General features: G+C 48.7%; 1 protein-coding gene across 7 annotated transcripts in view; it reads right to left on the reverse strand.

Annotated features, from left to right (window-relative positions):
* The window catches only part of NRXN3 (neurexin 3), a 983,888-nt gene that overhangs the window by 370,353 nt on the left and 598,855 nt on the right, over nucleotides 1-14,680 (reverse strand). For 3 of the 7 annotated variants that reach the window (XM_059819971.1, XM_059819973.1, XM_059819972.1), the window contains exon 1: nucleotides 1,997-2,240. The exons of the other annotated variants lie outside the window; for them this stretch is intronic. In XM_059819971.1, the coding sequence (XP_059675954.1) occupies nucleotides 1,997-2,240 (244 nt within the window). Of the gene's footprint in view, nucleotides 1-1,996; nucleotides 2,241-14,680 lie in introns of those variants that run through there. 7 annotated transcript variants of the gene reach the window in all.

Genomic DNA, 14,680 nt, shown 5'->3' on the forward strand with positions numbered 1-14,680 from the left:
CAGTAGGCACTAGGAGGATGTGCTGGCAGGGCTGTGTCAGGGTTACGGGGATATTGAAACCTGGAGTGTCATGGATAAGCGCTCAGGTGACCAGCAGAGCAGTCTGAAGAGCTCAGATGGCACAGCGATGAATGGACCTCCAATTAAGGCTATAGGTACACTGGCAGAGTTGTAGGAGGAGCTCAGTATTGCAGGTCTGAGCCAAGGCGCATTGGAGAGGGAAGAGGCTCAGGAACAAAGCCAGGAGGGAGATGCTGCAGGTCACAGCTGAGCACTAGCAGAGCAGGACTGCACTAGCAGGAGGTGCTTTGGCAGAGCTGCTGGAGGGCACGGGAAGAAGGTGGCTGGGAGCACTGCAGGGCAGGTTGCCGGTGCTCTGGCAGTGTGGGAGGGGGGAGCCCAGGGCTCTGCAGAACAGTGCCGTGCTGCAGAGACAAGGACTCAGGACCGAAATGGCGCTGAGCGAAATGGGTCAAGATGGAGGTGCACAGCCAGTCCTGCAGACACAAGTGGCAGCATCCTGTCCGCCTATCCATCTCCCACTTCTACCCCAAAGTTCACATCCACCCTAAAAAGCAAGAGAAACACATTCAGGCCCCACATGGGAAGGGAACCAGTGCCATGCCAGACATCAAGACCATCTGTTAAGCACCACCCATGTGAAACTCAGTTATAGGTTATTAATCATTAGCAGCAGGAGCCCTGTTATTTGCAACAATACTCAAGGACCATGTGAGAGAGTCCCTATTGTGCTCAAGTGAGGGATATGAGGGATCAGCCAGTCCCTACCCCGAAGGATTTCCAACAGGAATAGCTAAAGGACAAGCAAGCTTGGAAGGGGAAGGACAAAGCTGGATACAATGCCAGAGACTTCAGTCACCTTTCCAGTACATCACTACCTTTGCCTAAAAGGTGGCACAGCAGAGCTACTGCGGGATTCACACCTTGGCCAGACCTGACCCTGACCTGCAGCCCTGCAGGGAGAAGGCCAGGCCCTGGCCTGCCTGCCTTTTCCAGCTGATGTGGCTGAAGGCAGAAGCCAAGGGAACCAGGACAGAGGAGAGGGGAAGGTGGAGATGAGAGGGAGCCCCCATGTCAGCTGGGCCTGGGCCAACTCCTCTCAGAGTGGGCAGACTCAGGAGAGCTGAGCAAGCGGCAGTGCTGGTCCAGCTGCTGAGCGTTGCTCAGCATTTCAGGGGCACGATGCTGGCGGGTCCCCCCTCTGCTCCCTTGGCCCCCCCTCAGACCCCCTCTTCCCCTTCTCTCCTGCTGCCAGAGTGGAAATCCACTTCCTATTATTTCGTGCCCCTGGGTTTCCTGGGAAGCCACTGCCAGGCACCAAGCAGGGGTAAGGAGACCTCGCATTTTCCTTTGTACGGCCCGAGCCACCCGACAACTTCACCAAGGCAGGCTGCAAGCGAGCGAGCAAGCAGGCAGGGCAGGGGAGGGGAGAAGCCGCGGCGGGCGCCTCCCCCGAGCCCCGGCCGGCCCTCCCGCAGCGGGGCACCCGGGAGGACCAGGGTGGCCGGCAGGGAAGGTGCGCTGCTGCAAGGACCACGTCAGCCGCCACGGCTCGGCTAGGGCCGGGAGCCAGGGGGTTGGTGATCCCCGCTCAGAGGACCCCCAGCCCCCGGGGGATGGGAGCGGGTGCCCCTCCGCCTGCTCCGAGGCGTTCGGCGCTGCCGCCTGGCATGGAGCGGCCCGAGCCCGCCTTGGCCCCGCCAGCCCCCACCCTGCGACCTACCGGACCACGCCGGCCGGGAAAGTCGGCTCTGGAAGCGGCCCGTCCTCAGCCCCGGGCTCTGCTCGGGGAGGGGGCAGGGGAGGAAAGGAGGGTTAATGGGGAGGGGACCTAGCGGCGCACACATGAGGGCCAAAGAGGACACCACCACGACACCCCCCCCCGCCCCGGAGTCACAGCCATCGTCCCTGTTCCCCCTCTGCTGCTCCAGCTGCTCTGCGAAAAGGTTAGAAAGAAACAAGAGTGGGAACCCACCGTGTCCTCCTCGGAGGGAGACAGGGGAGCGGTAGATAGAAATAGGCACGGAGTGGTGCTTGCTGCCGTGGAAATGATGCTCATACTGAGCCTGAGATACAGACGAGGAAGAGGAGGCAGAAGAAGCCACGTTAGAGGAACTCCACACAGAACTGGCGATACATCCCCAAAAGAGGGAGCACATCCACAGGGTCCAGACGGGGCGGCGTCCCGGGCAAATGCTGGGGTCTATTCTCAGGTGCATGGTCAAGGCACAGGACACCTACAGACGGGCAGTCTGAATTCCAGCCAGGGAGAGAGGATAAGGTTCATGATGCCAGGGGACCCATGCTAGCAGAAAGGAGAGTCGCTTCCGAGGCTCTAGGGTGTGCGTGTGTGTTCAAGAGGCAAAGAGACACTATGTGTCTGTGCGAGAGAGCGAGTGCTAGGAGGGAAGGGGGAAGGTTAGTAACCACACACAGAAGAATAAGACGCGCCGTTTCCCAGGGCTGGATCTACTGTGCCAGGAACCCCGCGGCCGTACCAAGCCTCCGGGAGAGCGCAGGAAAGCCGCACATGTCAGCGCGAGGGTCCTGGAGCTTGCACTTGTCAGGTTCCTCCAGGATCACGGGGTCCTTGAGGACTTTTCCCTGCCTGCGATCCCTGTCTCTCACTTTGCTGAGAAGGACTATGGAAAACGAAAAAGAAGAAATAAGCCAGAGACCCCAGGTCAATTTTTGATTTTTTTTTATCCCAATTCCAGGGGGTTTCTGTTGCTTCTCCACTAGCAAGTGTTGCAATGCAGAACTGCTAGGCACACGCACACGCGCGCGCACACACACACACACACACACGCACGCACACACAGAGATCTGGATTATTATCCTCCTTCCACCGGATCCAGGCGACCGAGGGCTCAAGCCGATTAACCCTGCGCAGCCGGGGAGGGCAACAACAAGTCTTCGCAGGCAGGCAGGTAGGTAGGCAAGCGCGGAGGAGAGGCCGGAGGGCCGGGCGGCGCGGGTCCCGCGGAGCGGCGCGGTAGGGCGCGGAGCGAGCGGAGCCGGGGGCGGGATGCTGGCGGCCGGCGCGCCAAGTGCGGGCAACTCGGCGGCGCAGGTGAAGCGCAGCCGGGGCGGCCCGGGAAGCGGCTCCACGAATGGGGGAGCCGTATGCAAATGTCCCAGCCCCGGCGAGCCAATGAGGGCGGCGGCAGCTCTCCGCAGAGGGACTGGCTGGCTCCTGGGGGAGGCGGGGCCGGAGGGCGGCACCGCCCCCGCCATTCATGCGCCGGTGCCTCACACACGCGCCAGCCGCACCCGGCCCTGCCGGGCGGGGGGTCCCGCTCCCGGCGCGGCCCCCCGGGGCGAGGAGGGGGTGCGCCTGCGGGTGGGGGCGGTGCTGCTGTCAGCAGGCGGAAACATCCCGGCCCCCCAAAACTGTCCGCAAAGGAGTTCCCAGCGCTGCCCCAGCGGAGGGGAGCGCCCTGCTCCGCACCGGGGAACCAGCGCCCGGCATCCGCCCCCGCCCAGCCGCGCCCATGGGCAGGGGCTAGGCCGCGGCGGCTGCCCGCCCCCAGCAGCCTCTGGGGAAACCCACCGGCCCCGTCCGTGAGGGGACGGGACGTGCCCGCTTCCTACGGGCACCTCCTCCCACGCCACCGTCCCGCTCTGCCGTGCGGGAGCGGCCCTCCCCGGGCACGGAGCCGGCGAGCCGCGGGGACAAGAGCGCGGCGGGACGTGCGCGGTTGGAAGTGGGGGCGGAGGGGCGCAGCCGGTACTCGGCCCTTTGCGATGCCACAGGGACGCGCTTAATTAACGCCGTTCCCCCGCGCGGCCCCGTCCTAGCTCTCGTCCTGCGGCCGCAGCTGCACAGGGGCAAAGTGAGAACCAGGAACGAGTGCGCTCATTAAAACTCCATGCTGCCTTTTTTTTTTTTTATTTTTTAAATGCTCCTGCAACAATAGGCTGAGTCAAAACTGGTATATTTGCACTTAGTCCTCGGAGAGTGAGGACCGCAGCCAGAGTTTGCAGCCCATAAATTAATAAATAAATGTGGTAGCATTATCTAGTAATTTATTGCCTATCAATTTGCATGGCAAAAATCCCCAGCCACACCGGGGAAGGCAGGCACCAACAGCGAAGCGACTTATGCAAGATCATTCAGGGAGTCAATAAGGAGCTTCGGAAAAGGAGCCAGCCAGCCAGCCCCAGGACTTGCCTTGCACTGCACTACCTCCCTCTCCTTCATTTATTCATTCAGACCGGAATAAATTGTTTATGACTGTAAGTTTCCCTGTTTTCCCCTCTAGATCCATGTCGTAGGTGCACACACACACGTCTCAGAAACCTGCTTGACTCATTTCATAAGTATTTCCCTAACGCAGAGATGCAATGTTTTCGGTCATTGATCTCGATTTGGTACAGCACGTCAGTTAACTTGTAATGATCAGCCCAAGCTGCACACCTAGAACTTCTAGCTGAGCCTGATATGCTTGTAATTTATTTTCTAGCAACTTACGTTATAGTTTAAGTGATCTAAATCGGGGCTAGAGCCGTCAGAAACACTTTAGTGTTTTGCTGGGTTTAATCAATGACTTGTGAATGGAAAAGCTGGAAAGCAGGAATATTACTTTCAAATTTATCCAACATCTGCCACCCAAGAATCTCAGAGTGCTTTCAAATGTTTTATTAATGAAGCCATTCAACAGCTTTAGGTATTACTTTGCCGTTCGGCAGATAAGAAACAGAGGCTCAGAGGCGTTGAGCCAGTGAGTGACTGATAGACATGGGAACTGAGCAGAACAGAGACCGAGATTCTCCATCCTAACCAGTACATGCTGTTAGTACAAATGTTTGATTTGGTGGCCATTTATTAGCCTTAAAGTGTGAATATCAGCCTTCCTCACAACGGGGCACACAACCGGAGCCAGGGGTGAGTAACCTGGGGCGCAGGTGCCTGCTGGCTGGCAGATTTGCAGTGCCACGCACAGGGCACAGTTTTATCTGTGCAAGACAACTGTTCATGGCCCTGAGTTTTGTTGAGGAAACCGGAGTTGCTGCCATATACATGGCAGGATACCCAGAAGGATCCTGTCTTCGAGGTGAAGCCTCCCCATGCTCCTAATTGTACTTGGGAGAGGAGGGGGAATATAACCTGGCATATCACTCTTGAAAGGCTGCTGACCCATGAGTATGCTGCTGGCATCCACCTTGAATCCCTCGCCACAGAAGTCCCGACTTTCACCCAGTCCACAGACAAAGTACTCTGAAATATTTCTTGTGTAGTTAAACTGTAGGGGGCTTGATTTAGGGGAAAGGGGGAAGGATGTGTATTAAATACACATCATCAAATAGTTTATTTGTAAAATACTGTAAATCTGTGATGGATAAATTTCAGACACAACTAGTTATCAAGAAAGCAACAAAGATCTGCCTCCCATCATTTTACTTTCTTTTTCTCTGGCTACACCATTACAAAAAGGACAGAATTTATCACACATTATAGGATCACTCACTTAAAATGGGACTTCACATCTAAACGTTGAGGACTTAGTGCTGCTTCTCCAGAAGGCAATGGTGGAAAACTCATTAATTTGTATGGAAAATGGATGTGTTTTAGGAAGCACAATTCTAGAGGGAAGAGCAGGGGAACTGCATGGATACACCCCTTGCCACTTTCCTGCAACTATTTGCCCTGTTGCTGAAAGAGAAAAAACAGAAGAGAGAGCTTCTTTGTTGACTAAACTATGGTAGCATCCTTGGGGTCTTACTTCCCCTTTAGCAGTCTGACAGACCACATCCTCTTCTCTTCTCTGTACCTGAGCCACTGTTCATGCTGCCTACCTGTAAGGCTGCTGCGGGAGGCAGAGCCCTCAATGGACAATAAATTACCTAGCTCCAAAGCAAATCACTGATCCTTTCGTCAGCTTGCTCACTCTGCCACCAACCCCTTCCCCATATACAGAGGTACCAGCTTAGGTGCAGGGGACGTACAAAGGAGATGAGCAGCACTTCAAACTGCCTTGGCCACAGGCAGAAAATGCCTCGTAGCCCCTGAACAGGAGTAACAAAGACCTGCTGTGTGTTGTTCCTGTGCTGAGGAGTTGTCCTGTCTAAGTTCTGCCTACCAACCTTCCTTTGCTACAAACCGTTGGGTAAACTGCGTTAAGCAAAAAGGAGAAAGGCCAAGAGAGCCAATCTGTATGAGTACAACATAAAAATAAATTAAAAAAAGGAAAAAACTGGGAAGCTCGCTATAAATACATCATAGGGTTCTAGTGACACTGTAAAGTACTGGAACTTCACTCTGCCTTGCTTTATTAGGTGTCGGTGGATGTATTTACTGCCCTGTAGTTCACAGGAGACTCATTTATTTAGCAGCACCACTGCAGGAAGAGGGCAGATTTCAATTGCAGTTTCCCCATTTGGGTGGCAAGGGGAAGTTTATAGTCAGAAGTGAAGTTTCAACAACATTATTCCCACCAGATTTACTTCAAAAGAGGCATTGTTATTTTCCTATTACTTTAGTTCATCTGAGTAAACATACAGTCTTTCTAAATGCCCTTGCATCTTCAGAACTGAGATGGGTGCCTTAAAGGATAATAGTTCCCATCGTAAGTTGCTCCCTACAGACATGAGAGAAGTAGTCTTATTTCTTACATAGCTGTTTCTTTTACTACAAGAGCAGAGGGCCACCATATTCTGCAGAAATGAGAAATAATAAAGCAATTGTTTCTGAGTTTTAGAATCCCAGAAAGAGAGCCCATTGGCTTCAAGCCCAGGAAAAGTTTGTACTCTACCTTATTTGTGTCAGCAAGTACAACTCTCTATATATTTCCTATTAAATCTTAGCTGTTTATTACTTTGCTGCACTCAGAACTGAAAAAGTCAGCTCTGCTCTAAAATCACAGATCTCTAAAACTGGATCCAAAGGGGTATCTCCATCAGCTTTTAGCAATACAGGGTGACTGCCAGAGAGATGACAGCTTTGACTCCACCCAGTAGAGGCTAATGAGGTACAGCATTAGCCAGTGCTTTGCTATATAATAAGGTTAAGAGAATAAGGCCAGCTATAACAGCCTGTCACCCAAAAGCTTTTCCCAGACTGAACTGTTTCTCTCAAGGTTCAAAACAGTCCATTTCTTTTTTTTTTTCCCAAATGTACTTTTCCAAGAACAAGAAGGAGGGCGAGAACAGGTTCCGCTTATGATCTTAAAAAAAAGTCTTAAATAAAATAAAATTAACCAGATGGGATTTCATGCTGCAGAGAGCTTAGGACTGGCATATAGACACCTTTGTCTTTAGCAAGACACTTCAAATACTGCTGAGGACAGCAGTGACCAAAAAGCTGGTGAGTTCCTCAGCACTGCCAGCAGAATTAACTGCTCTGAGACTAGTCCCTGGTGCCCCACTGTCCTTGTAATCACTGCCTCTCTGCAGGCAGCCTCGAGAGGCAGGTAAGACCCAGCAGCACCAGAGAATTATCAGTGTCTGCTCATCCAGAGGGAAAGGGAAGGGTTGCTCCAGGACAGGGCTGAAGACCACACACACAGCTGCTGCTATGCAGTAGTTTTCCTGCGTGTAACCAACTTGCTGCAGTCTCTGTAGTTCTGTTTTATTCTGTACGTTTGAAAAAAAGAGCAATCTATTCTCAGGGCTTCTGTGCCTTCCTCTAGTATCCAGTAAGCCCAGTTACCTACAAAAGTTGAGGCATATGCCTTACATGTTACCAGTGACAGGGCAGGTCTAATTCTCTTCTCAGCTCAGCTCCAAGGCACCACAGTTTGCAACAAGCAACTAATAGAGAAGCTTTGGAGCCTAGTTTTGTTCTCATTTATGTCAGGGTGAGTAAATTCAACAGAGCCAGTAGATTGACATCAGTGAAAAGAGATCTGACACTTGATGTTCATTTGTGAGAAGAGAAATGCAAGCTGATTACAACCAGTTAGCCTGGGCTAGCAGTAAGTTAGCCAAAAGCAACAGCAGCCACTGGGAGCTTTGACAGAAGATGAAGGACACAAATTCAGTTTTATCATGCATGCAATTTAAGGGCCAGAAATCTTGCAAAGTTCAGACTTTTATTTTCTGAAATCTCACACCTACAGTCCTATGTTAGTGGAAACAAGCAAGAACAAGTGTGGGGACACACACAAATACAGCAATATATTTCATTTTGATAAGCACTAATCAATTATAATTGGGAAAGAGGCAGCATCAGAATTTGCTAATGCAAACTGACAATAACATGTTAGAATTGGCCCTGTTTACTAGATAACATATAAAGGACAATCCAGTGCACTCAGCACTATGTAAACTAACAGTAGCAGAGGGTCCCTTCCCCGAAGAGCTTACAGACTTCCTGAAAAGGCACAAGCCAACAGAATCACAGAATCACTAAGGTTGGAAAAGACCTGTAAGATCATCAAGTCCAACCAAAAAAAAAAAACCAAAACCAAAACCACACACACTGCCCACAAACCACAAAAAACACCACAACCCACACCAAAACAACCCACCCACACCACACAGCACCATGCCCATCAAGCCACATCCCACAAAGCCATATCTACACGCTCCTTGAATACCTCCAGAGAGGGTGACTCCACTACCTCCCTGGGCAGCCTGTTCCAATGCTTCACCACTCTCTCAGTAAAGAACTTTTTCCTAATATCCAGTCTGAACCTCCCCTGGCGCAACTTGAGGCCATTTCCTCTTGTCCTGTCACTAGTCACTTGGGAGAGGAGACCAACACCCACCTCTCTGCAACCCCCTTTCAGGTAGTTGTAGAGAGCAATAAGGTCTCCCCTCAGCCTCCTCTTCTGCAGACTGAACAACCCCAGTTCCCTCAGCCGCTCCTCATAAGACTTGTGCTCCAGACCCCTCACCAGCTTCATCACCCTTCTCTGGACACGTATGTTGGACCAGCTTTATGAGCAAACAGTACCTTTTTTGGCTTAAGTCTGCTAGTCTGTGAACCTAAGAGAATGGTGAGGCTTAGATACTGGCAATAGTGGCTTCACACAGGAGTGACTAGTGCAACTGCTTTCAGCCCAGAGCTTGTAAGTCTCCCTTCAATCTTCGCCGAATGTGCCGCAGAGATACCCCTGGCTACCTGTGCAGGACACCAGCAAGCATCCTCTCTCCTAAAGCTGCCTCAGAAATTAGGACAAGATCCTTCTCACAGTTTGGACCCTCTACCAGATCAGTAATTATGAATGTGCTTTGTGTTAAATGAAGGATGTCTAGGTTTGGTTGACTTCAACTATCAGGAGGAGCTCAAGTACCCACCATCTCCCCTTTTGTCTCACAAACACTTTAATCCCTGCCCCTGGGGTACTTTACCACAGTGGGCTAAGCAGGCTCTAGTCTGCCTGTATGCTGACAAGCAGACTCTCATCTCACAAGAGAAGAGTGATCCTGTGTGGCTGCAGAGCTCTTTCCTCCAGGAAGGCTGGAACTGCATCTATCCCTTTTACTCTCAGTAGAAACTGGGCTCAATGGCAGCTGCTCAAATCTTGTCAGGCAGAGAAACAGAACCTGCTTCTACTTCTTGTATCATTTCAGACAAGGTGACTTTTTATCAAAGGCTTGTTCAGACTCAGAAAGATTACAGAAACCAGAAGACTGGCCAAGTTTGAAGAAAGGAGGATTGCCCACTGCTCGACCTTAAATAGTTATTGAATCACCAGTGAAGGAAAGGAGCCCGATGGTTTAATTTTCTGACATTTCTGTCACAGTATTCACACTTCAGTACCTCTGCTACCTATGTTTCATTTTGTTCTGATACCAGAATAAAATGGTAGTGACCTGTAGCATCTCCTGAGAACTGATTTCCATCATTCATAAAAACCCTCTCTTATAGGTAGACGCCTTTCTAACCAACTCTGCGATTAGCCTGATAATATGTCGAGCCAAATTCATCTCTAGCAGAACTCCTAGCAACTGATACTATGGATGCAAGTAGCGACTATGTTTATGGAGACAAAAGTATACGTGTACCTTGCTCTCCCTATGGCTGGAATCAGCGTTGGCAAGTCTAAGGTGAAGGCGAACAGCCTGTTCCCAGCCTAGGTGTGAGCCTTGCCTGGGATAACACGCTGCTGAAATCCCCTGCCTTTAGTGACTCTCCAGCAGCAAGAGGTTAGACACACCAGCAGATCACAGAGGATGACGTGTGACCTGCTGTCATCTTGGCTGTACCTATACTGTATATCTAGATTTAGATCTCTGAGGTCTGCCAGTCCAGCACCTTAGACACTAGTGCTAAATATTAGCACTGCAGAACTAACATTTATGTCATGAATTCTTAGCGTGGAAGAAAAGAGCTGGGAAATTATTTCTGAAGAGCTCTGAGTTCTAAAACTTAAATAGTACCTGAAAGGCCAAAGTAGAAAGAGACAGGGAACAGAAGGAGTTAAAATATCTGCTGCGATAAATAGGGAACTATTTTAATTTTTACACATGAGAGCAGAAAGAAGACTTTTATTTTCCTTTTGCACTCAAAGAAATCTTGTCTGACACAGAAAGGAAAAGCTGGAGAAACTGTTGCTTTTGCTCCTTTAAACTGGCTTGTGTGCTAATGAAAAGCGAGCTCTAATAGACACTGTGCACAGGCTCCCCTCTGCTTCTCTTCTCTCTTCCACCTATCATTTTGCCTGGCTTTTGCGTGCAATCACCTGTTCATCTCGCAGCAATAACTGCCAGGTGACTGGTGTTTGCTGTAGTCTCCTGACCGCTGAAAAAAGAATTGAAAGAAAAGCAAAGAAAGATGTAGGGAGAAAATCTTTCAATGACACAAGTGTCTCACCGCCAGCCAGACAAAGAGTGAAACGTCTCCTGCGGCCAAGGCTGCTCGTGTGGGAGCTGCTGGTAGGTGTAATTTCCTAAGATGTATACCTTGTCAGTGTGCAGAAGATGAAGAGAAAAAGAAGGTCAGAGCAACCCAAGCTAAAAAATTGGAAGGACAAAAGAAGACACTGTGGGGAACAATTCTTCTGCTTTTAACCCTGAAAGAGCCCATGCTGCACGGTCTGTGGCAAACCAACTTACTGGCTAAGGCATAATGAACAATAAGACCATTAGATGGCCTTCTCCTCACCCAAAGGAAATAGCCATTTTTACATGCAGTGCCTGTGCTACACAACCTGCACAGGATGGTATGCAGTATACAGTCCTCTCAACCACAGTAGAAATGAATTTTTTCCCTCCAAGTAAATAGGCTCATAATAGACAAGACATCCAGGAACTTCAAGAGGCTATCTAGTCCATCTCTCTGCACCAAGCCAGGATAAACTTTATCTACAACATTCTTGGTGATGTTGTCTCACTTGCAATGATGAAGAAACAATGCCTCTGGAAGCAATATATACCAGTGCTCAACTTTATCAACAGAATTAGGTTTTTTTTTTTCTTTTCATAAATCTGCTGTAGTCAAAGAAGTGGCTTGTGACACCTATAAATTACAAATGCATTAATCAGAATATAATTAATATTAGCTCTTCTTGTATCCAGATATAAACATACTAAAATATTGTAACTAAGAGAAGTATATAATATATTGCAACACTGTGATGGTATATATTAGCGTTTCACTAAGCATGTGAGCAACATGACCACCAAACGGGCAAACAAAATGTGATTAATTGCTCAAAGGAGGCATCCAAGTAACAAAAAGTTGTAACAAAGTACAAGATAAGCATAAGGGATGCAAACAGGCAGGGCACCCTGCTGAATACACAAGAAGCACGTCTGGGAAAAAAGAACAAGAGAAGCAGCACTGTCAGAAGTTGAAGATCCCACTTTTGGAAGAGTGAAAATAACATTAAAACATGAGGCATGAAAAGGGAAATCGGATAGAGAAGACAACCGGCCAGCATCACTTCCAACTTCTCTCATCCTTTTCCTCATCTCTTCTCCCTCTGCTGCTAAGACCATGAAGGACAGTAGCTGTCAGTGCTACCTGTAGAGAATCAGCTCTATGGGACTGTATAGTGACAGTTAATTTAGGGCATAAATGTTACAGACTAACAGTTTTGTCTGTAAAGTAATAATTAATGATAATGTTTGAGAATTAACCATTATCATAAACTGTGTTGCTAATTAATGAGTTCAGTAAAGTTCCGTTTTAAAGTTTAAAACTGGCCTGATTTATCAGTCTTGTAAACATTCCCTTCTTAACAATCTGTAATTCCCTAACATACATAGATATAAATACACACATATTTTCAGTTGCAATATTGCAGTCTGTTATTTCTTGCCCTACCATAGAAGAAAGATTATTTCCTTCCTCTTTATGGATTTGAAGACTTTTACATATTTGAAGACTTCTGCTATGTCCCTCCACCATAGACAAGGACATTTGCTTTATTGTTCCTTTGAGATCCATGGGTTTTAGACTGTGCTCATTATCGCTGGTTTCCTAGAGACATTTTCCAAATACCTACATTTTTCTTGAAGTGCAATGCCCCGGACTGGATGCAGTCCTTCAGATGAGGTCTCGAGCACTGCATACAGAATAACAATTATTTCATGTATCTCATTGATGATACTCCTGTTTACATTACTTGTAAGACGTTTGTCCCTCTTGCATAGAAGGAGGGCTCATATTAGCACCCTGCTACCTACTTCCAGTTTTATATTCTGTAACAGGGAAAATATGGCTAACCCTGGTCCACGGGTTACTAGGCCTTTTTCACTGACATTTTTAAAAGGTTTTGCAGCTTTCAGAAAATGCAGCTTTGGTCCCTGTAGCATTATGCTGGGGTGGATAGTAGTACAGCATCAACTACCTGTTCCCTGCAGATGTATTTAATACTACTGAGGACAGGCCCTGGCTTCAAGGCATGCAACACACCCACACAAATAAATTGAACAGATGGAAGCAAAATACACTCCAGGTCCATTTGCGGCAACTGATCGGAGGACTTACTGGGACACTTGGTCTCCAGCAGAGAAGCTCAACAAAAGCACAATAGCAAGAATATATGTAAGGAGCATGAACTGCTTTAAAAACAACTCTCTCCTTGTGAAGCACCTCACTCTCCTGTAATTCCCCAGGGTCTCAAACTCCACTCCATCTGCACAAGCTCCTGCAGCGCTGCAGGTCTCCTGAGACACCAGCAGTTTCCTTGTCTTGTCAAATCCTGCATTGTGCCTGTGATTCAAAGAGTGTTTGTGCTAGTCACATGGATGCAAAAAGCCTGCTTCGTCAAACTGAACACTTCCATTTACCCAGCACCCTCATCTCTGAGCAAAATGGGAGGGAATTTGTGTAAGGAGAGGCACCCAGCTGCAATAAAACCCCACTTGAGCTGCAAATGCTAACACCAGAGCAAGTGCAGACACCAGGAGTACATGGGCTTTAAGCACCATGCAGCCGTGAAGATGTGGAAGTGGAAACAAAGAAGGGGAAGGAACAACACACTCCCTCATTGATAGGCTGTATACAATAGATAAGGTGTAAACTGCTTCCCACACAGATGTGCTATTTATTGGACAGGACAGACAAAAAACTACAGCTACTCATTGTAAAGTGCCAAAAGAAAAGATTACAATAGGGATGCAGGGATTATGCTTAAAGTAGTCAGATGCATACAAAAACATGTGCATGCACACGTGCACACACACATATTTGTGCTTCTCTCTCTCCTCTGTAGTCTCTATCTCTTCCTTAGACTATCAGCCAGGGACAACTACAGAAGAAACCAGAAGAGGTGAAAATAGGGAAATGCCTGCATAACCCATAGAGGGAGCTCACTTAAAGAATCACACTTTTTTTCCTTCCTTCTGAACTTCTGGTTGGTCATACAAAAGCCATCTGCACCCTGTACCAATTCATCCCTTAAGTCACCCCTTAAGTTATAATTAGGTCTGCATAGTTTTAACTAGGTGCCACATTTCACCCCACTCCCTTTTTTATCAGTCACCAAAAGTGAGCACTCAGGATGGCAACACACAGTCTGTCATTGACTCCTCCAGGGTACTGGCAGAAGTATGGTGGGTACTGCGAGGATGAAAGAAATCTGAGTGGTCTTCAGGATGACTAACTCTGAATCATTTTGTCGCTGTCTTCATCTCTGCATTCTGATCTCCTCCTGCACAGAAATCAGAAGGTAGCTATTCTGTGACAGCCCAAGCTACCAAAAATTCCCAAAAGGGACAGAAAGCAGTATGTGATCAACAGAATAAACAGATTTACAGGTGCTCTGTATAACACCTTTTCTTGCACTGAGATGCTTCTTACCCACTACCAGCCCCTACACTAGATGTAATCCACAGAAATGTAGCAGCAGGCAGACAAAAAGAGGGCGTCTGATATTCCTGGCTACCTGAAAACACGTTGTTCTACAAGCAGCAGAACTACAGAAATAAATGAGCAGGAAATGAGGCTACATGTTTCCCCTTTGTTACCCCCCATATTCACGTCACCACATTACCCTCAGTTCCCCCCGCATTCTCTCTCACTCCCTCCTCTGATGTGCTCAGATTTTTGTCATATTTCCTTACCCCCCTGTAACACCTTTCATTTCTTTCCCTCCTCATGTCTTGCTTCAGCCAAGGAGGTGGCAGCCTGTGTTGTGGCAGGTTCAGAGCTGCAAGCCTACCAGCTGGTGGACTAGCTAGCCCTTACGCGTCAGCAGGGATGAGGAACAAGTTCTGCAGGGATTCGGTATCTCTGTGGCTTCAACACTCCTGTCAAATGTGG

The sequence above is a fragment of the Gavia stellata genome, chromosome 7 (assembly GCF_030936135.1).
Source record: "Gavia stellata isolate bGavSte3 chromosome 7, bGavSte3.hap2, whole genome shotgun sequence".
Classification (NCBI taxonomy): domain Eukaryota; kingdom Metazoa; phylum Chordata; class Aves; order Gaviiformes; family Gaviidae; genus Gavia; species Gavia stellata.